The 24,047-nt window shown below is 43.8% G+C and overlaps 1 protein-coding gene across 4 annotated transcripts in view; it reads left to right on the forward strand.

Annotated features, from left to right (window-relative positions):
• Positions 1-24,047, forward strand: part of KCNQ2 (potassium voltage-gated channel subfamily Q member 2) — a 68,149-nt gene that overhangs the window by 13,607 nt on the left and 30,495 nt on the right. The window contains exons 2-11 of one of the 4 annotated variants that reach the window (XR_011359858.1): positions 5,327-5,417; positions 5,630-5,756; positions 5,989-6,164; positions 8,944-9,072; positions 13,860-13,970; positions 14,538-14,633; positions 16,255-16,349; positions 16,588-16,646; positions 17,062-17,085; positions 18,021-18,079. Coding sequence is in view for 3 of the 4 variants with exons in the window: in XM_069953836.1 (XP_069809937.1) it covers positions 5,327-5,417; positions 5,630-5,756; positions 5,989-6,164; positions 8,944-9,072; positions 13,860-13,970; positions 14,538-14,633; positions 16,255-16,349; positions 17,062-17,085; positions 18,021-18,089; positions 23,555-23,584 (948 nt within the window). In the remaining variant the exon portion in view is untranslated. Of the gene's footprint in view, positions 1-5,326; positions 5,418-5,629; positions 5,757-5,988; positions 6,165-8,943; positions 9,073-13,859; positions 13,971-14,537; positions 14,634-16,254; positions 16,350-16,587; positions 16,647-17,061; positions 17,086-18,020; positions 18,090-23,554; positions 23,585-24,047 lie in introns of those variants that run through there. The other 3 variants (XM_069953836.1, XM_069953834.1, XM_069953835.1) reach the window with 3 other exon arrangements.

The following is a 24,047-nucleotide window of genomic DNA, read 5'->3' on the forward strand; positions in this document are numbered from 1 at the left end:
GCTGAATTACTGTTAGATGCAGCAGAGCTGAGTCTCTTTGGGTGGCACCATATGTGTTCCCCCCCCCCCCCCCCCCCCCCCCCCCCCGACATACTCCAGAGGGGTGATTTATCAAACATGGTGTAAAGTGAAACTGGCTCAGTTGCCCCTAGCAACCAATCAGATTCCACCTTTCATTCCTCACAGACTCTTTGGAAAATGAAAGGTGGAATCTGATTGGTTGCTAGGGGCAACTGAGCCAGTTTCACTTTACACCATGTTTGATAAATCTCCCCCAGATGTATGCTCCTGTATAGCAAAAAGGTCAGCCATTGCAAATCAAAAGTAAAAAATAAACAAAAAACTTTGGCGCTATCCATCTGCTGGAAACTCCTTTGGCCTCCATCAGGACGCGGTTGGGCTATGACTACGTTTAACGAATTCAGCAAACACAATGGGGGAGATTTACCAAACCTTGTGCAGTGGAGCAGTTGCCTATAGCAGCCAATAAGATTCCAGCTTTCATTTTTAAAAGAAGCAACCTGATTGGCTGCTATACTGCTCTTCTGCACTACGTGTAATAAATCTCCCCAGTATATATGAGGCCTTAGCTGAGTTTCTATTGGATGTAGCTGAGCCAAGTTGCTGTCTCATGCAGCAGAGAGGAGTTTCGCTTGTACTGTTTCTGCTGATACATCAGAGCTGGGTTTATGCCATTTATGTCGATTGCAGTAGAGCTCTCATACAATATTCAAAGAGTTAAACAACACATTTAGCTCTGCTACATCTGTCAGCAAAGTAGTGCACTGTAACCGTTCAATTACATTTGATGTCCCCTCCTGAGGTGCGGCTTCTCAGGAATTCTGGGTAATTCTCTTGACGCTGGGATTGATTTCCTGACAGGCGGCTGCTGCGTCTGGTCATTCGGTATCTGGAACCGTCATACGTGGTTTATAGTGTTATAGTCAGTGTTATAGTATTGTTTGTCTTCAGAAGGAATAGAGGACAGAGAGGGGTTATAGGGTACAGGTTCATGATGGAAAGTGAGGAATCGAGGACAGTGGAATATTGAAGAATGAGTGTTTGCTCCTATAAGAGCTGACAGCAGCACAGAGTATTTAAGCAGAAAAAACTTCTTCTATTCTCGGGGCAGTTACTTGTTATGAGGGCAGAGCCATATATGAGGATATGTCCAGATCTAAAGAGTACATGGGAGACAAATGGTAGGTCACAAATGAATAGTAGGCGGATCAGAGCACCACAGCAGCACAGAGTATGTTGGCAGAGAGGTGTGTGGATCATGTAGGAGACAAAGACCACTGGTGATAATATGATGACATTGCTATAAGTCCTAAATAGTATCATGAGTTTGACCTTTCCGACACCTGGTAGTGTACCGATTGGGTTTTATATACTAGCAGCACAGAGTATTTCAGAAGAGGAGAATTGTTCTGTTCTTAGGGGCAGCGGCTTGTTATGAGAACACAGCTGTATAATAAAGGGACTGTGTTATGAGCTGAAGAATACATTGGAGACAAGTAAATGGAAAGAAATGGAAGAATGATTAGTTGCACAGCAGCACAGAGTATGTCAGGAGGGCTCTGTTCCTGTGGGGGGCAGTTATCTGACCACTCGTGTGATGATGTAAGTGAAGACAGGACTGTATAAGGGATCCCATTTTGACATAGAGTACTGACAAAAGTATTAGGTACTAGCAGCACAGAGTACTTCAGAAAAACAGTGTGCTGATCTGGTGAGGGGTATCGGGCATGATGTAATTAGGAGGTCACAGTCCTCACAGCTGCACAGAGTATTTCAGAAGACCTGTGTGCTTGTAGCTGACAGTGACCTGACTACTTACGTAAGGATAATGATAGGACAAGAGTATGCTATAATGGGAGCAATGGGAGGTCACAGACTGATGGAGAGTCCCCCGGGTCCACAGAGTTTTCCAGGAAACCTGCACTGATCATACAGGGGACAGTGGCCGAGCTAATAATCATGGAGGGAGAGGACTAGATGTTACGGGGCTGTTCTGATGCACAAGGGCAAGTAGAAGGAGAGAGGAAGTAGTAGAAGGAATAGAAAGCCCCAGCAGCACAGAGTATTTCAGGAGATGCACATGGTTATGGGAGCACACAGGCTGGTTATATTGTGGAAGGGCAGTGCCCCTAGCAGCACAGATAATTTCAGGACATCTGTGCTTTATCTTGTGGTCAGGGGTTGATGGTTACATACAGTGGTGGAAGGAGCAGTGCCCCCAGCAGCACAGAGTATTTCAGGAGATAAGCATGGCCATTCCAGTGGTGGAAGGAGCAGCACAGAATATCTCATAAAAGGGATGTGCGGATTTAGTAAGAGGCAGGGAGATCAAGAGCAGCACAGAGTATTTCAGAATGTGTTGATCTTTTCGGAGGCAGTTCTGACTATTGTATAGACAGTTCCCCGACCTGAGACTGTCCCACTGTTTTAACAGTACTACTCCCATCATGTCTGACAGCTGAGATGTTGGGAATTGTAGTTTTGTAACAGCCGGAGAGCCACACGTTGGAGAGGGCCCAATCTATAGGAACATTAGCCCTTCATTCCCCTTGGTTATGAATGGGCATCCCTTCTGATATCCATCCTGGTATCTTGATGCTTCTTGAGAAGATGGATTAATAAAATGTGTTGTTTTTTTTACCAAAACCGCAGATTAATTTTCCTTCTCATTATCCCATTACGGGCGCTCCGGATAATGAGACGCTTCTTTACTCCCCAGGATATTAGTGCTGCAGATTTTATAAACAGGCGCAGCCATATAATTGTCTCTAGATAGCCGGGCGAGCTCGCCCACAGTGCAGGGGTGGTACCCACGGGACCAGGCCTAGGTGCTGACTATGGGAAAACCACAAGGAAGTGCTACCATTCAGTTATTGACTGAATATTGCTCTCTCCACTAAATTTGAGCTTCCCCCGGGGACTGGAGAAAAGACCCCCCCCCCTTCCCCACCCCCAACAATTATTGAGTATTTGCTTTGCTGTCTTCTGGTTCTTCTCCTGGGAGCCCCCTCCCCAATCCTTCTCAGCAATTAACAGAACCCTGTAATTCCTGTAGGTGTTGGATTCTCATATGTCACGTAGGAGGCAGGAGAACAGGAACATAATATAAAAGGGATATGAAGGATTGCGGTATAATGGGGAATCGGAAATGGAAAGTCTTCTATTCTGGCAGAGACTCATAGGAGCAGTATTATAGTAGTTATATTCCCGTACATAGGAGGCAGTATTATAGTAGTTATATTCCTGTACATAGGAGGCAGTATTATAGTAGTTATATTCTTGTACATAAGAGCAGTATTATAGTAGTTATATTCCTGTACATAGGAGGCAGTATTATAGTAGTTATATTCTTGTACATAGGAGCAGTATTATAGTAGTTATCCAACTCGGGAAGAAAATCTGAGTTAGCACCAAAGTCCAATGTCATGTCATGTGTACCCACGAGCTAGGACATGTACGGTGAGGATAGTGGGCTAACGGTGTGCAGCATAGGGGTTCAAAGCTTTAGCAAAGCGTATAGGTAATCCAACAAGGGAGACAAAGAAGCTTGCACTCACCAAAAACCGCTGCGGTATAGGTCCGTTTATTTGGTCTTGATAGACAAGAGTGGGGAGGGGAAGTGGAAGCAGGGGCGTCCAGTGGCTACAGCCGTTTCACGTGACTAATCACGCCTCTTCTGGCCTGGGGGAGGCCAGGCCAGAAGAGGCGTGATTAGTCACGTGAAACGGCTGTAGCCACTGGACGCCCCTACTTCCACTTCCCCTCCCCACTCTTGTCTATCAAGACCAAATAAACGGACCTATACCGCAGCGGTTTTTGGTGAGTGCAAGCTTCTTTGTCTCCTTTGTTGGATTATAGTAGTGATATTCCTGTACATAGGAGGCAGTATTATAGTAGTTATATTCCTGTACATAGGAGCAGTATATAGTAGTTATATTCTTCTATATAGAGGGCAGTATTATAGTAGTTATATTCCTGTACATAGGAGCAGTATATAGTAGTTATATTCTTCTATATAGAGGGCAGTATTATAGTAGTTATATTCTTCTATATAGAGGGCAGTATTATAGTCGTTATATTCCTGTACATAGGAGGCAGTATTATAGTAGTTATATTCTTGTACATAGGAGGCAGTATTATAGTAGTTATATTCTTGTACATAGGAGCAGTATTATAGTAGTTATATTCTTGTTTATAGGAGCACTATTATAGTAGTAATATTCTTGTACATAGGAGGCAGTATTATAGTAGTTATATTCTTGAATATAGGAGGCAGTATATAGTAGTTATATTCTTCTATATAGGGGGCAGTATTATAGTAGTTATATCCCTGTACTTAGGGGCAGTATTATAGTATTTATATTCTTGTAGTGTACATAGGGGGCAGTATTATAGTAGTTATATTCTTGTGTATAGGGGATAGTATTATAATAATTATATTCTTGTATATAGGGGGCAGTATTATAGTAGTTATATTCTTGTATATAGGAGGCAGTATTATAGTAGTTATATTCTTGTACATAGGAGCAGGATTATAGTAGTTATATTCTTGTGTATAGAGGGTAGTATTATAGTAATTATATTCTTGTATATAGGGGGTAGTATTATAGTAGTTATATCCCTGTACGTAGGGGCAGTATTATAGTAGTTATATTCTTGTACATAGGAGGCAGTATTATAGTAGTTATATTCTTGTATATAGGGGCAGTATTATAGCAGTTATATTTTTGTACATAGGAGGCAGTATTGTAGGTATATTGTGCAAGATAAGAGAGAATAATCAGCCCTGTTATCCACTGCTGTATGGGTTTTTAGCAATCCCTGAGTAGGTCTCTGATGTCAGTTCATATATGGAATCACCTTATATATATTTGTCTTTACGTGTGCAACTATATATTGTGGTGCTCAGCCGAAAAAGAATCAAGAAATTGTATAGTAAGCACAAGCCTTAGAGCAAAGAATACAGACCAGCACCCACCAAAATGATAGTTGCACTTCATTTTAATCCATTATTCAGCAACCACGGGGCAGGGAGAGAGCGTTTAGTTGGTGCACTAGCGGGCTACAGCTGTTTCGCAGCAAAAATCAGCTTTCTCTGGCCATGATCCATACAGCATTGGACTGTTAGTTAATGTGGATCCTCCAGTGATCTCACGATGCAGGTGTGTGTGTGAAGACACATAAGTATGAACAACAACGCTCAACTATAACGCTTTGGGGAGGGTATTACTGTATAGAGGCTATATTATTGTACAAAGGGGGCAGTATAATAGGAATTGTAAGTCACTGTTCCCTTCTTCCTCAGGTTTCTGCTTGTCTTTTCCTGTCTCGTTCTTTCTGTGTTTTCCACGATTAGAGAGTATGAGGAGAAGTCAGAGGGCGCCCTCTATATACTGGTATGTATGGAAAATAGATTGTCAGCTCTGTAATCATGTTTAATAATATGTCCTACCTTGGGCATTGATGGCAGGTCAGTTGTTTGTGCCATAACTGCAGATACCTATCGGGACATTATAGTTTTCTAACCAGTGCCTAATAAACTGGGGCACAACTGGAATCTTTATACAAGTCATGGATACCATAATTCACCATCTTTTCTCTCCCCCAGGAAATTGTCACAATTGTGGTCTTCGGCGTAGAATACTTTGTCCGGATCTGGGCTGCCGGCTGCTGCTGCCGTTACAGAGGATGGAGAGGGCGGCTGAAGTTTGCTCGCAAGCCATTTTGTGTCATTGGTAAGGCCAGTTCTGCCATCTGTTTGAAGCTAGGTAGCAAGTGACCTTTTCAGGCTCCTGCTAAGTTTCTTTAGTATATAACTGGTACCATGTCACTAGAGGGAGCCTCCTCCCTGATAACACATCTCGTCACCCTGTAAATGTGGGAAATGTACATGTTAGTAATGTTGGTTGCAGCCATTGTTTTCTTGGGGTACAACTTTTTGACTACCCCCTTTTCTTTTCTGTGCAGACATCATGGTGTTGATAGCATCCATTGCGGTCCTGTCGGCGGGGTCACAGGGGAATGTCTTCGCCACCTCGGCTCTTAGGAGTTTGAGGTTCCTGCAGATTCTGCGTATGATCCGTATGGACCGGAGAGGAGGAACATGGAAACTGCTGGGCTCTGTGGTGTATGCGCACAGCAAGGTATTACTCACTGTACAGTTATCTTATCTGTATGAGTGCATGACAGTGATCCAACCTAAAAGAGCTTGCGCAGCATTAGATAAACCTGGCTGCCTTATACAAAAAAACAGTGCCACACCTGCCCACAGGTTGTGTGTGGTATTACACCTTAGCCATATTGACTTCAATTAAACTGAGCTGCAATACCACACACAACTAATCTTGTAGAAAAAGATCTCTAAAAACTTATTTTTACAGTTTGACCCCCCCCCCCCCTCCTTATACAGCTAGTCAGCCACAGGTAACCCCTACCACCTCCTACCCAACATTCAGCACCTGCACCACCACCACACAGTGAAAATACATTTCTTCCTCTAGAAGTGCTGCCACCTACAGGTTACAGTCAGGCTTTGCACTGCCTTACTGTCGAGTGTTTCCATGTAAAATAAAAAAAAATCAACAAACTTGCCTGGTATATCTGCGTCTGGGAAAGCTGGATGATAAGCATTGTGACAAGCATTGCCACTTTGTGGGGTTGTTGACCTTTTCTTAATTCTGATCAGCCAATCTGTCTAGTTCTGTTAAAATAGATGCATGGGCTGTATTAATGCATGCTGGGTAAATATGCTTTTCAGGATCAGGGGAAAGCTGAATGACAAGTTATAAGGATATAATTGTACATAGTATACATTATAGTATAATATAGGCATACACCACTCTGGACACAACCCTACACCTCAGGGTTTTAGTTTTTTAAACTGACATATTTATTAATGTGTCCTGATGCCTTTAGTAAATTCACATAACAAAACTAAAACTTGATCTTTCCACCACACTAGAAGCTTACTTTTAGAATGGGAAAGCCATCGAAAAATGATGGAAATGACACACCCACACAACACTTACAAACTGCGTACACTTCAAACACACTACTCACACACTGGACACACTGCACACACCCAAACACTGGGTACATTACTTCACACCACATACACACTGGGCACACACCCAAACACTGGGTAGATTCCCTCACACCACGTACACACTGGACACACACTGCACACACCCAAACACTGGGTACATTTCCTCACACCTCGTACACACTGGACACACACTGCACACACCCAAACACTGGGTACATTTCCTCACACCTCGTACACACTGGACACACACTGCACACACCCAAACACTGGGTACATTTCCTCACACCTCGTACACACTGGACACACACTAGGCACATTCCCTCACACCACGTACACACTGGACACATATCAAACACATCATTAACACACTGGACAATTACCACACACGCCACTCGCACGTTGGATGCATGCCGCACTAACCACTTACACATTGGACACTGGATTTACACTGCACACACCACTTACACAATGGGCACTTATGCACCACTCACACACTGGACATATACCAGACACCTTCCACACGCCAGACACATTTTACAGATACACCTTACACACTGGACACGTACCACTTACACCCCTCACATGCTGGACACATACCGCACCTCCCCAATACCTACTGCTGAACACATACCGCACACACCCTTCACACTGGACACTTACCACACACCCCTCACATGCTGGAAACATGCCACACATCCCCCTCACATGCTTGATATATACCGCACAACCTTCACATGCTAGACACATACTGCACACTCCCCTCACACGCTGGACAGATACCACACACGCCTTACAGGCTGGATACATACCACATATTCTTCAGACATGCTGGATATATATCGCACAATCCTCACACACTGGACACGTACCGCACACACCCCTTACATGCTGGACGCATACTGCACACACCTAGAACATATACTGTACAGACATTGTTCACTTACTGGTCACGTGCACACACACACACACCGCTCATGGGCTGGATACAGTACGTACCACACATACCGCTGTTTACTGTAGCAGACCCTGTTAATGCACTTAACATTACGTATCAGGTCCCCTGCAGTCCTGTAACACCGCAGTGAACAAATGATGCTTTTGTCAATGTGTGGAAATAATACTGTGCCGTATTAGAAAAACAAATTCTCAGCTCTGATATACTCATATATAATTGCTGAATTTCTTAGGGGAACATATTGTCTGTTTTCAAGATTTCCACCATGAACCTGAAGGGCCCCCTTGTCCGGATTTCTTATCAGACAATCCAGATTGATTTCCGGGCCCATAGGGTTACATTAGTCACGAAAACACTTCAAAATTTTTCCTGAAGGGTGTCCGTTCCTGAAAATAGGACAGGTTCTAGAATTTCTTGACCTATTTGTCACTGGAATTCCTGCATGGATGCTCCCACAGCGTCCAGAATTCTAGAAGCTTTCCTGATGCACGTCCGGAATTCAGATGCTACAATACAATAACTATAATCCAAAAATGACCAAAACAACAGCCAAAAAGGATGAGAACAGAGAAATGGTCTGTGGTCACTACCCGCAGAACTGCTCCTTTATAGGGGACGTCTTTTCTATTAGCACAACAGCAAATAACTGCTTCATAACTGGACAGGTTGATTTAACAGAAGAGTGACTGAATTGGAATAACATTGTGTTGTTTAAGTGTTCCCTTTATTTATCTGAGCATTGTAGTTCCACTTTATAAGAGGAGCAGCTAGTATAGCACACATATAGGTTTGGAGGAAAGCACACTAAGGATGGCTGATAAAAGGGAGCAGTAGGTAAACTGCACAGTAAGTGGAGGGGGCGTAGATATCAGGTGCAGGGTGCCTTTAAGGAGAATATTTTTGACTGTAACTTTGTTTTTAGGAACTGATAACAGCCTGGTACATCGGCTTCCTGTGTCTCATCTTGGCTTCATTCCTGGTGTATCTGGCAGAGAAAGAAGAGAACAGCGAAATGTTTGATACTTATGCTGACGCCTTGTGGTGGGGACTGGTGAGTGTCTTGAGCCTGTGCCATCTACACAGCACACTGAAGAATTATAATATATATTTTAGATACATGGTTAGAGTGTGTATCTAAGGTGGTGGTCACATTACTCAGGGTCCATATACTCAGCAGCCATACTAAGGAATCTCTCTCTGATGCTGAAGTTTGTCTAGCCCAGTCTGGCTGACAACAGGGAACAATGACACCTAATTGTATAACAAGTTTCTAAAAGATAGATTTTAGGTTTATTGTCTCTTTAAGTACAAAAAGATATCTCTTCTGTTGTGTATAGTACAGACATACCGACCTTATAAGAGTTGAGCATCACAGTGCCTGATGGAACCTGAACCTCATAAATATTTCACTATGTGAAAGTTAAATCATTCCTTCCAAGAATAATACTGTTGTCCCTGTCTACAAAGATGGCAAGACTGAAAGTTTCTCCAGCCAATATATACTATATTTTCCTGTACATAGGAACAGTATTATGCTAGTTATATTCTTGTACATAGGGGTAGTATTATAGTAGTTATATTCCTGTACATAGCGGTCATTATTATAGTAGTTATATTCTTGTACTTAGGGGATAGTATTATAGTAGTTATATTCTTGTACATAGGAGCAGTATTATAGTAGTTATATATTTGTATATAGGAGCAGTATTATAGTAGTTATATTCTTGTGTATAGGAGGCAGTATTATAGTAGTTATATTCTCGTACATAGGAGCAGTATTATAGTAGTTATATTCTTGTACATATGGGGCAGTATTATGCTAGTTATATTCTTGTACATAAGAGTAGTATTATAGTAGTCATATTCTTGTTTATAGAGGTAGTATTATAGTAGTTCCGACATTGAGAGAGAGGAGCGGCCGCACATCCCACCTATGGCTGACACTAGTGCCGCTAGGCCTATTTTAAAAACCATCAGGGTGTCGGTATATAATTTGATCAAACCATAATAGCCCCGTGTACCACATGCAGGTCCCCTGGTTCACACTGGTCCCTACGGTAACTCACCACCGTGTCGGTCAGCAACCACCACCCCCGCAAAGCGTGCATGTGCAGGGAAGGGAGGCCATGGAATGGCCCTGCAACCCCAATGTCACAGGACCAAACCCAAAGGACCGCCCCAAAACCCGGCCGGCACCACCAGCGGGGAAGGTGGGATGTGCAGCCGCTCCTCTCTCTCCATGTCATGTTTTACATTTCTCCCTTTTCTGGGAAGCTGGCACTCCCCTTTGTAAGACCCACGTGACCCAAATCAGCAGAATATACCTGTGGTCACATGTCAGTACCTCCATGTTTTTCCCATTCTGTTTGCAGCAGTGTTGGTGAGTGCAATACCATATTCATACTTGTGTTGTTTGGGGGCAGCCTTCTCCGCCAATGGTGCTGGCTGGGTATTGGTGGGGCATTTTGGGTCTGGTCCTGTGACATTGGGGTTGCAGGGCCATTCCATAGCCTCCCTTCCCTGCATGTGCACGCTTTGTGGGGTTGGAGGCCACCAACCAACACAGTGTGGAGTTAGTGTAGGGACCTGTGTGAACCAGAAGACCTGCACGTAGTACACGGGGCGGTATGGTTTGATCAAATTATATGCCAACATCCTGACGTTGGTTTTTAAAATAAGCGTAGCAGCACTAGTATCAGCCATAGGTGGGATGTGCAGCCGCTCCTCTCTCTCCATGTTGTATTATAGTAGTTATATTCCTGTACATAGGAGCAGTATTATAGTAGTTATGGACAAGTAGAAGAGAACATTTCCAGCACTCGCCAAATCACATGGCAAAGAGGGGATAGATGGGGGTGTGATGTGTCTCCTAGGGAGATGGCCATTTCAGGCAATTAGCCTATCTTACGGCACTCAGGCATTCAGACTATCTTCCTGTGTTGGAAGATATGCTGAGTGCCTGAAACTGCAGTCGCTCTAGGAAACACATCACACCCCCATCCGTCCCCTCTCTGTTATGTGATTTCCACATGAATAAAATGATACCTGCATTGAAGATTGGTGAGTGCTGGAAATGTTTTTTCTACTTTTCTATGAATGCTGCCTTGGTTCTGACCCATGCATCGGCGATATAGGGCACTTATTAGCTCTGCCTGAGGGCTCCACAGCTTCATACAGTGTTCTCCGTCTGGACACATATCATTTAGTACCCGTTGTGCTGACACTCTGCTCCTACTTTGTTATTAAGTAGTTTTATTCTTGTACATAGTGGGCAGTATTATAGTAGTTTCATCCTTGTCAAATGGCGCAGTATTATAGTAGTTATAGTATATCCTTTTATATAGGACCAGTATTATAGCAGTTAGTCGTGACCATTGGGGTCAGTATTATCAGATGTTTTGTACTATTACAAGTCACCACAGTCACAGTTCCTGGTAATTTTTCAAGCAAATAGAAAAATAGGAAATTGATAAGGGCACTCACCTTTAGCAGGCAGCAGGGATGCCACTAACTCAAGGCTGCACAGCCTTGCACACCACATGTTTTTGTGCAATGCTCTTGGGGTACTCGACCAGTGACATGCCGTGATTTACTGGTGACGCCACTTCTGTGGTGGTCGGCTGTGCACTACTCTGCCAGTGATGGAAGTGTTGTGATGCCAGTGCTTGTCCAGCAGTTGGTACCAGTTTTAGTGTGGCCGGTCTATAATGTTCCCCAAATGGTCGGTGTTCTGCCGGGTTGTAGTGGGTCACTTGTGCTCTTGTCACGGTAGTCCTGAGTGGCAACTGACCCACCCGAACCATCGGCACCACCACCCACAGAAAGGGGGGGGGAAAAAACATGGTGCGCGGATTGTGTGTGTATGGGTGCCGGTGCGGATTAAGTATAATGGAGTCCCAGTGATATAAAAAAAGAACAACTTTTACTGTGCAGTCTTTCAGTAATACAATACACTTCAGCAGATTACCTAAATCTTCACATAGACTTCAGTACTTGAACCTGTTTGTGCTTGAGGAGGTGTTTAGAGTAGAAGAGAGGCAGCTGTTGCAGTACTTGGAGAGTTGAGTAGGATAGAGGAGAAGAGTTTGTCGACTGAGTCCTGACCCAGTGTAGCTATGTACTCTGCCGGTACTTTTGGAGAAATACTTTAGAGTGAATACTGTATTGTACTGTGTATAGACTTTGGTCTGACCACCTTGTGCCCTACAGTGTCGAGTGACTAGTCCTAATAGGGTGATACAAGCCCCATCTATGGTTATCTGGGTGAAGCTAAGTTTCTGGGGGTGTCCCAGTTACCTGCACTGCGAGATAGGATACGTAAACCTTTCATTGGTAGCTTTGTCCTATCCAGGCTAATTCCTCTGGTTCTTAGCATACTGCCCTGCACTTTTTAGACTGGTTCACGGCGTGGGTTAGGGTATTCTTGGTATGTTCTCCCTTAAAGTGCTTAGCGCTGCTTAGTAGATATAGTAGGAATACTAGAAGAATTGGTTGTCTCTATATGCATCTGTACACTTTGGTGTCTTAGACTAGACAGTTCTTTGGTCCCAGAGAAGGGTACTGGCATAAGCCAGGCTATAGCAGGGATGTTTGCTCTGTGTGTCTTTCTCCCACGAGAATCTGACCAGAACTAAACTGTACTTCCTCCACTAAGTAACTAACTTCCTACAAGGGCTAAGTAATGTACCCTGTGAGTGGTGGGGAAGTAGAAAGCACCTCCTATAGGTCACAAACAACACAGATCTCAAGCCTTAGCTTCCTTCAGCTATGAAATACATAAAAATACAAAATACTGACATCTAGTGGTGAAACTGCAAAGTACCCTTCATCACCACTTAACCTGAGTACAGAGCTGTTACGAAAGGTGCATGAGAAACAGAAAAGAACATTTGTGGTGGGACACCACTCTCCCTTGTAAAATAATGGATTATTAATTATTTAGTTTGGGACAGTAGTGGCGATCGCTTTATCTATTCACGTATTACAGGGAATCCTGATAATTTAACCCTTTTCCTGATCAGTCCCCCTAAATGATTAAAGGGGTTGTCCGGCGATAAAAAATTATTCACAGAATAACACACATTACAAAGTTATACAACTTTGTAATGTATGTTATGTCTGTGAATGGCCCCCTTCCCCGTGTCCCACCACCCCCACCCTTGTACCCGGAAGTGTGGTGCGCTATACATTACCTGTCACGTGCCAACCACGGTCTCCGATCCTCAGCAGTGACGTCTTCTTCGGGAGGCCGGCGGATCTTCCCGAGTGCCAGCCGCCCTCTGCAGCGTCATCCGAAGCTCAGCCGCGATTGGCTGAGCATAACTGTGCTCAGCCAATCGCGGCTGAGCAGCTGATGACGTGGCCGCGTCATCAGCCGCTCAGCCGCGATTGGCTGAGCACAGTTATGCTCAGCCAATCGCGGCTGAGCTTCGGATGACGCTGCAGAGGGTGGCCGGCACTCGGGAAGATCCGCCGGCCTCCTGAAGAAGACGTCACTGCTGAGGATCGGAGACCGTGGACGACACGAGATGCGGTGAGTATAATGCACCACACTTCCGGGTCTAGCGTGGGTGGGGGGAAACACGGGGAAGGGGGCCATTCACAGACATAACATACATTACAAAGTTGTATAACTTTGTAATGTGTGTTATTCTGTGAATAATTTTTTATCGCCGGACAACCCCTTTAATCTGAACACTGTGGGCCTGAAATATTTGTTTGTCAGATAGAGTCCATCATACTGAGGTTATTCCCTGTCAGTCTATGGTGGCTTTTGTATCTGGTAAATTAATTGTTTCCAGCTGTTTACCTCTAGGGATGTTGTTTATTTATCTTCAGATTACCCTGACTACAATTGGTTATGGAGATAAGTATCCACAGACGTGGAACGGTCGACTTCTTGCTGCCACCTTCACTCTCATTGGAGTCTCCTTCTTTGCTCTTCCTGCTGTAAGTAAATTGCTTTATAATTCAGTTCTCTGGTGTACAAAATCCAATTTCCTGTACCCTACTAGGGAATTTATAATTAATGAGGGGGGTCACAAACCTGGAAAAGAGCAACGATCAAGACTGTCTCCTTCACTGGAGGTTCCAAGATATCCATGTATATAAACATTCCAATAATTTTAGTGGGTACCATGTTAATACCTATTTTTACCTGTGTCGGTGCTGAAAAATTGAACACTTGATTTCAGGTTTTAGTAGATTTAGAACATAGCTGCTTTTTTCCATAAGTAGCGTCACTCTTGTCGTCAGTTTACGTGTGGTACAGCTGCTCAGTTCCACTGAAGTTTGTTGAGCCGAGTTGTAATACCATACACGACCTGAGGACAGGTGTGGCAGTGTTTTTGGAAGAAAGAATCTTGTTTTTTTTTTTTTTATGTTGATAACCCCTTTTGCAAACAATAAGGCCCTCAGCTTAGGCTTTTGCTATATAATGGTGCCTAAGCCACTGTAATGTTATGTTATAGCACCAGCCCGTTACAGCTCTATGTAAATGTAATGTCATCCCTTCAGGGAATCCTTGGATCCGGATTTGCCTTGAAAGTTCAAGAACAGCACAGACAGAAGCATTTTGAGAAGCGGCGTAATCCTGCAGCTGGACTGATCCAGGTAACTGCTGACTGTCCTCGATTCCCCCGGTCCCATGGCTTAGACCTGTTATAGACCGCGTGTGGGAGGTGTAATCTTCACATCATAAATCTGCCCATTGTTGTCAAAGCACTCGCGTCATCGTGTGCCGCAGCCAGCTCCAGCGCCAGAACAGATGGCACCAAGGGAGTTTTTAGGGAAAGGTGAGAAATAATAAAATGCAGAGTGAACGTCCTCATTTCAGTCTCACCAGGGTGAGGTAAAACTTTGGAACCGAGGCAGCGCCATAATAGCACAGCTGAAATTGTTCTGGAGCTACAGATCCTATCATGTCATTAGGTCCAAGATAACCAATGCTGCTTATTGCTAAGGGAAACTTGATCTATTGGGTTGGATCTCTGATCAAGGGCTCCCTTGGTTTGCTGCTGTTAGAGGTGATTGGGAAGCAGAAAACAGAGGAAGATATTCTGCCTAAAGGAATTTTCCTACAGTGAACGTGCCAACTGTCTGCTTTGTCATCATCATCATTAGCCCAATTTGCCTTTCCTGACTTCCTATTACTGGTGTACACTGTAGCTAGGAACTCAGCCAAGTTTATTTCCCTTCCACTAGGTCTTCTTGACTGTAATTTCTCCCACACGGTAGAAGGGAAGTAGAGCTGGCTGTATTCCCAGGTAGAGTGTATGCAGGAACAGGAAGTCCATTACAAGGTGTACACCAGACAGGACATTGGGTTACAATGAGGACAGTTTGCATGAAAAGCAAAAGGAAAGCAAATAAGACCACAGAAAATAGGGCTCACTATTGGAAAAACCCTTTACCTTCCATAGCCATTGGATTAACCTCATGGTTATTGGATTGTTCTCAGCTTTACACTACCCCCACAATCAGGCTGGAGGGGGGTAGAGGTGGGACCAGCATCTATAGGACATTTATGGGGGCCCATTGATGTCCAAATCATACTGAAAAGTCACCCACCTTTCTAATATAATAACTGAAAGTGATGGTGTGCTAGATCTCCATCAACACTACACAGTCCCTTTTGACTTGGGGGTCGATAATGAGGTTCCATCATGAAGTCTGACTTTTATTCTCGTAAATAACTGTCCTCCACAAAGGATATTGTTCTCCACCATCTATAGGTTGCTTACTAAGTAAGCCTTGGGGTAGAGTTATATGTTGCCCAATTTATTAGGCTGTTTTGATTTGCGGAACCACAGATGCTTTTTTTTTTCTCATGGATCTCATTGTGGATTTCATTGCAGAAAAACTGAGCCCCTAGTGAAAATCTCTTGTTGTCGGGGAAAGCTACATTTGGGCACTCCTCCTGCAGAATGGCCAACTATGTGATGGCTTAGTAGCTTTTCTGGCTCATAGAGGGAGGCCCTCTCCTTTACATACTTTTGACCTAGCAGGCCACCTAGACAGCTCTGGGTTCTCCTGAAGAGGTCATATACAGTATGTGCTGCCCCTTCCCCACCTGGAACGCAGACCATAGCTATTGGATTCTTCCTACTAAAGATTTAAGCAATTGCCTAACTACATTGTTGATATTTTAACCCCCAAACTGGCTCCACTGGTACTGTATACCTACCCAAAATCATGTCTGTCAAGAAGGAGTAACCAACCTTTCGTTTTGTAGGCATCTTGGAGATTCTACGCCACTAACTTGTCTCGCATGGACCTGCACTCTACGTGGCATTATTACGAACGCACTGTCGCCGTGCCAATGTACAGGTAGAAGACTTCTCCATGTGTCACGTGACACCCCCTCCCCAAACAAGGCCCACACCCCTTTCCCTCACAGATTCTGTTGTCTCATCGCTTGAAAATTTTGTGTTTGTTTTTCAGTTAAATTTTACATTTTGTTGTACACATTAATTTTATTCTTCTCTTTGCTTTTGTGTAATTTTTTTTATTTTTTTTATTTTTTTGTTTTTCTCATTTGACCCCCTCCACCCCCTCCCATTATCAGTAGATTTTTGTTGTGTCATATGAACGTATGAAGACGGCTCATTCATCCGAGGATAATAGGTAACTCTTTGCAATGTTCTGGGGTCTGGGTGTGGAATGACATTTATAGGAGAGTCTAATAGGTTATGGACAAGTTATAGGACAAGTTACAGCACAATAGGGTTTTTCTTTTGGTGCCTAAATGAGTTGTAAACGAAGAGTAGAGAAAATGTATTTATGTGCCGCTGTACGCCAAAACGCAAGATTAGTCTTTTTGGCCAAAATATGGGAGTGTCTTTGGTCAAAATTGTGCACATAAAGTACTGTATGACCACAACACCACCTACACGCTTGTAATAACTACTACATCGCTAATACAATAGAATGTCATTTAATTTAGTCCATATACCCCCCCCCCCCCCCCCTTTGTTCTAGCACATCCACATATTCTTGATCTTTTTTGCTTTTCTCCCCTCCTTTGCTGTTCGACGAGCAGCTCTCAAACGTATGGCGCTTCCAGGTATGGCACTGATATATGTGGAACATTCTGTTGTCCACCCTTTCCCTGGCATTGTGCTGTTGGTTTGCCATGTTAGCTGTGATTTGTGTACCCCCCAGTGACTGTGAGATCTTTGTGAACATTCTGTGGTAACCTTGTGTGTTAAAGGAAATAACATTATTTTTGGTGATTCATACACATGTCTGGGAATGAGGGATTGTTTTTGTCCAAAATACATCTTATCTGCCATGTAGATGGCCAGGTTGAGCCATCTGAGGGCATATCATTATGCCCCGTAACCTGATAAGATGTGTTAATTCAGGCTACAGTATGGCCACCCAAGTGATATGTTACATAAGGCAGCCATTTAGTAGACTGAACCTTCATTCATGGCTTTCTGGTGGCAACTACACTGTAGCTCCATGTTGGCCTCTATAGGCCGAGCCTGGCGTTCCTCTCGATTCCCGTAAAGCTCTTGTGTTGTGTCTACATCGCTCATGAGATATCGTCTCATAGTGCAGTAATGTTCCTCATTTGTTACTCTGTGTGTATAGCTTGGGGGTTGTCTTTCCTGAATGGTGCCTCTTTAAGTGTCAGAATAGTCACGTTATAGTGTTTCTGTTTAATGCTATTTTTTGGGGATTGGTGGAAGATCCTTCACAAAGTCTTCATTTGACGAGTCTGTATGATAGAATAAAACCTGCTGCCACTATATGAAAATGTAGCCAAGGCAAATTCCACACCTAAGGATACCACAGCTACGTGATGGTTTAGTAATAGTATATAGTAATAGCGTATGGATTGGCATTGAGTTTAATACATCTGAGATGGAACGACCACCAACAATTGTTGTCTTGTGCAACAGTCCTCAGTCCGACCGTAGGAATCGGCTGTGATAGACCTGCAATAAGAGCAAATATATCTCTGATATTCATTGTTCTGTATTATTTCCTTAGGTTAATCCCACCACTGAATCAACTGGACCTTCTTCGGAACTTGAAGAGCAAATCGGGACTTACGTTCAGGTCAGATGTGCCAGGGGGGAATTTTTGCAGGATTGGTCAATGTGACATATTATTTCATGCAGCGTAGTATACAGTATGTGATGGGGGGGCTGAGCTGTGCTGCACCATGATCGCCCCTAATCACCCTCCTCTCCTCCCAGTTATGCCCATTCTTGGCTTCTTCTGCATTTTGTGGATCTATAGTATTTTTGCTAATGTTGCCACCTAACTCTAACCAATGGCATCGGCACAAGATGACATGTAATGCCGACCTACAATGATCTCAAAGTGTGACCTGTCGGAACCTTTTGATTCCATTATCTTATGTGGAGACTGGCTAGATATGTAGTTGAGTGCATGTGCTGTGAAGTAGGGCATTCATCTTTAAAAGGGTTATCGTTACTTGATAAAAGGGTCTCACAATAATAATTAGATCACATAGTGAAATCTGGCAGTAAGGGTTCACTTTTATTGCAGCGCCACCACTGGAGAAATAAAGCATTACACAGTGTCCATTCTTATCAATGGGGTTGTTTTTGTAATGCAGGACAGGATAGGTCCTCCAGAGGGAGAGACGCTCTTTGTAACCACTGTGGCCAAGAGATGAGGATCGTGAAAAGCAGACCCTCCTCTAACATACATGTACCGCTACAATGTATGGGAATTGTTTGTTTGTTTTTTTGTGTCATGATGGTCACATTATTTTTGATAAAAACCCTCCAAAATTAATAAATTGTCCTCTAGCAAAGTGGACATTAAATATACTTTTTATGCAGTTTTCCTCTGTCACCCGCCATCATTCACTGCAAGGGATCATCCAACAACAGCGCATCAAAGCTGTGGACGTGAATCCAATCGTATACGTGACCTTACACCATAACAAAAATACATGTATAAAATAATCAGGATCTAAGTATTAATTCACCCTGAAATATTAATCATCGATTTTCCTGGCTATACTTTTAATGTTCTGTGTCCAGGTTCGGCCATACAGAGAGTATTTTTGTGAATTATTTACTCGCTGTGACCTCGCTGGGAACGTGGGGTCAGTCGCAGCTTTTTTTTCCCCGATGCACAGCCAAGTCTGTGTTCGGCTTGCAAGCGATCAGTATGCAGTTTCCATGGATACAGGCTAGTGTGGTTTCCATAACAACGCCTCCCTCTTTTCCGGTGACTCATCTCATCCTTACACCCGATTCATATGAGGAGCGAGGCCTACTGACTCCCTAAAGGCCGAGGAGCAGGCAGCAATAAGTCCACTCACCCCTCTGTGATACATGTGTGTTCACGATTATTGTTTAGATGGAGGAATGACGTTTCCACATCGAATCCCTAGCTGTTTTATTATTAAAGTGCCCCCCCCATGTCTACATTTTACTGCTTCTGAAAATGGCGGCGTAGACACGATAAGATTATCACAGTTCTAACCATGACTATTTTATCATATTGGTAAATGCAACTCCAAAGGGCCATATTGCATCCAAGTACAAGTTCCCAGTTGTGCAACCTATACAAGGCCATGGTACCTTACATACAGAGACATAAGGTACCATGTCATGTTACCCCCCCCCCCCCCCCCCCCCCCCCCGTCCTCCCCCAGCAAGCATTGGGTGTAGATATATAGTGCAGGACAGGGACCCAGATTGCCTACTTCTTTAGAATATTGAGTTATTCAGTGTGTCGGGTCCTGCCATGTGCATGAAGCGAAGGAGAGGGAATGGCCCTGTATGTGTGCTGAGAAACCCCCTCACACACCTTCCAGACTAACCTTTAGGCTATAGATCATTTGCTGGCAGGTTCTATAGGTTGTAGTCTGAACAGCTGCTCTCTGACAGGATCACATAATAATGTATATTCAGATTTTTGAAAGGGTTATCCTGTGAACTGGGCCAAGGATGGGATTGGGGGGTGGGGGTAGAAGTAAAAGGCATAGATTGGGGTTCAGCACAGGTGGAGGGGCTTGTGTTGACCCCAGGGTAATGTATGTTTACAACTGTAGAAGTGCATCCTTATAAATTGTAGCAGATTATGTAAGTGATTACAGTGCATTTACATCCAGTGACTAAAGATGGTAATGTTACCCTACTGTATAATAGCATCCCCTGCTGTACTCACATTAACAGTGCTGCTTTAGTGCCATTTTCACAGTAAAAGTACCCCTTCTGACAATATTAGAGCCCTCCTGACAGTAATACCCTCTTACTGCTTTTACACAGTAGTAGTGGCCATGTAATGCCTACCTCAATGTAAGACTGCCTTCTTATTGCTTCCATATAAAAAAGTGCCCCCCTCCCCTACTATGGCGGTCTTCGGTTGAAAAAAATAACACGTCTCCTCTTAAATCCTTAAACATCTAATGCAGCTTGCAGGCATAAGGGAGGCAGCCTCACCCCTTCACTCAAAACTCCGCCTACTTGGCAAACATGACCTTGTTTGGCATAGTCCATTATGAATTTATAGTTTTTAAAAAAAATACATAGGGAAATAAATAGAGGTATATTAAAATTTAGGGAAAAGAAAGATTGAAGTGTATTATTCAAAAACATGAAGTGTGGAATAGTATACAAAAAAAACCAAACCAAAGACTGACAGGCGAAGCCTCCAGTAGCCAGCGCCCCCTAGTGTCACTCACTGCACAACATTTGATTGTGTTAAATTGTTGGGAAAGAAGAAAAGATATGTTTATTAATACATCATAATAATACTACCACAATAGGTATGAGTAACCATGATTCTTGTATTGCTGTCATCTTCAGTTGTGTGGATACAGTAGTCACAAGCAATGTTCTGGAGAAGTACGAGATTATTATTATTATTATTATTATTATTATTATTAGGCATATAGTAAGATGCATTGCTTATGAGATCTATATATACAATACACTAATGATGCACTACACGTCCCATGCCCCCCCTAAAGACTCATCCTATGTCTGTATTGGCACAAGGACCTTCCTGCTCATCCAGTCAGTGGCTGAGGGGGCAGACATACTCAGGGGTGGTCTTGGCATTTCTGGGGCCCCAAGCGAAGTTATGTCTGGGGCCCCACCTCGACAGGCGTTCCAAAACAATAGACCGTTGTGTGTTGCCCCCAGTAGTATATACCACTTGTGCGCTACCGCCAGTAATATATACTCCTTGTGTGCTGCCCCCAGTAGTATATACCCCTTGTTTGCTTCCCCCAGTAGTATATAGACCCCTGTGTGTTCCCCCAGTTATATATAGCCCCCTGTGTGCTCCCCCAGAAGTATATAGACCTCCTGTGTGCTGCCCCAGTTGTATATAGACCCCCTGTGTGCTGCCCCCAGTTGTATATACCCCCTGTGTGCTCCCCCACTAGTATATAGGCCCCCTGTGTGCTCCCTCAGGGGTATTTAGCCCCCCTGTGTGCTCCCCCACTTGGATATAGACCTCCTGTGTGCTCCTCCAGTAGTATATAAACCCCCTGTGTGGTTCCCCCAGTAGTATATAGACCCCCTGTGTGCCCCACTAGTATTATATAGACCCCTTGTGTGCTGCCCCAGTAGTATACAGACCCATGTGTGCTCCCCCAGTTATATATAGACCACCTGTGTGCCTCACAAGTAGTATATAGACCCCCTGTATGTTCCCCCAGTAGTATATAGACCCCCTGTGTGCCCCACCAGTAGTATATAGACCCCTGTGTGCTCCCCCACTTGGATATAGACCTCCTGTGTGCTCTCCAAGTTGTATATAGACCCCATTCTGCTGCCCCAAGTAGTATATAAACCCCCTGTGTGCTGCCCCCAGTAGTATATAGACCCCTCTCTGAAGCCCCAGTAGTCTATAGCCCCTCTGTGTGCTCCCTCTGTTATATAGCCCCCCTGTGTGCTCCCTCCATTTATATAGACCCCTGATGTGCGCTCCCCCAGTTAAACAGACCCCTGTGTGCTCCCCCTCCCATATAGTATATAACACAATAAAACAAACACTTATACTTACCTGGGTCCGGGCGTCTCCTCTTCTCTTCACTCTTGTGGCCGCAGGAAGGGTTTTCCCTGCGATCACAAGAGGCAGCACTCCCCTTGTCCTGGAGCCGATGCTCCAGTGATGTCACTGGAGCACCGGCACCACAAGGACAAAGCTGCCACTTGTGACCGCAGGGAAAACCCTTCCTGCGGCCACAAGAGTGACTGACAGGAAGGGAGCCAATGTCTCCCGCCCTGTCAGTGCTGCTGCATGTAACTATGAGCGCTCATTACGAGTGCTCATAGTTACAGTTCAGATGGCAGCAGCAAGCGAGGCAGCGGTCCTGTCCAGCGGTCTTGAGCACAAGACCGGGGCGTGGGGGCCCCCCTGGATGTTGGGGGCCCCAAGCGATCGCTTGGGGTGCTTGGTGTCAAAGACCGCCACTGGCACATACTGATACTGAAACGAATAGGCCTTAGGTCCTGATGTGATACAGACACAAGGAAATACAGCACAGTGAAAACTGGCGCTTAGGCCTTGTGGTGTGCACAATCAATATACTGTATATTCGGACAATGTGACAATATCGAGCTGATTTCAGAAATCAAGGCATCATCATTCAGGATGATGCCGGGAGTTCCGAAGTCCGTTACCTAGCACGTCATCCGTCTATATGGACTGTGCACAGAATTTGTGAATGTAGCCTAAGATAGCAGCGGCTTGGGGGTGGGGGTGCTATCCATCCGCACTCTGAGCACACATGAATAGAAAAAGTCTCAAGAATAACCTTTTATTATTCTTTTGTATACTTTTGTAAGGAGTTTTTTGTTTATGTAACAGACATGTTTGTTTTTTTATTATGAGTATAATTTCTATTGTTACAATATTTTTTTAATACTGTTAATTTTAATGTTGTTTATTTTTAATTATGCATTTATGTTATTACTATCTTTAAGGGTACAAACACACACACACCATATACGCAGCAGATCTGCAGCAGATTTGATGCTGTGTTCAGTTATTTAGATCTAATCTGCTGCGTATCGCAGCAGAAAATACGCTGCGTATACGGTGTGTCTGTTTGTACCCTTAGGGTGCATTCACACGTACAGGATCTGCAGCAGATTTGATGGTCCAGAATTGATTTGCTTTGAATCTGCAGCTTTAAATCTGCGCAGATCCTCTACGTGTGAACGCACTAATAATAATAATAATAATAATAATAATAATTTATTATTATTATAATTGTTACTATCATTATTTTTATTTATGAAATTGGCCTCATATATTAAAATTGATACTTGTATATTATTTTTATTAAGTTTACCTTAGTATCATTTTTGTTTTTATTTTATGTATGAACAAGTCGTATCTTCAGTAGATGAGACTAGGATGGGAGTTTTTACCATCATCCCCTTCCCCTCCTCCCCCAGCCACGTCCCTCGCTTGCTTTGTATCTCGCTTGTGTCCCAGGCAGATTGTAGCTGTGAATTAACAGAGATCGCACCATTTTATCATTGCATTACAGCTAACATAATATTGCTTCTTGTTTTAAGGAAAGAGCAGCAGGCTGAGCCGCCGCCCAGGTTGGTACCCAGATGTACTGTCTCCATACTGTGTGTCCTCATTCATGGTAACCCTTACTGACACCCAACTACCCGCCGGCTTCTGTGGCTACACAATCCCCCTTGTGGCTTCTCTAGTTCCTGTTCCATTCCACAATCTTTACTCACCCTAATGTCACTAACAGTTCGTTGCACCTGTCACTTATACGCAGCACAGAACGTTTGTATAAAAGATTAAGACTAACTGGACAAAAACCATATTTAAAAAAAATGACCTTTTTGGAAACTTTGTGGTTCCATATCAGTGGGGCTTCTGTCATGTGACCACACAGCTTGATTTTGTGTCGGTGTGACATGAGGAAGTTTTGAGCAGTGGTCAAGTGGGAGGGTTTAATCCTATAAGATCATTCCCCTTTCTGTTTTTAAAGAAGACTTACCACTATGTTTTTACAGTCCTGGACTAAAGGGTAAAGCTATTCCAAGT

Source organism: Dendropsophus ebraccatus, chromosome 14 (genome assembly GCF_027789765.1).
Source record: "Dendropsophus ebraccatus isolate aDenEbr1 chromosome 14, aDenEbr1.pat, whole genome shotgun sequence".
NCBI lineage: Eukaryota > Metazoa > Chordata > Amphibia > Anura > Hylidae > Dendropsophus > Dendropsophus ebraccatus.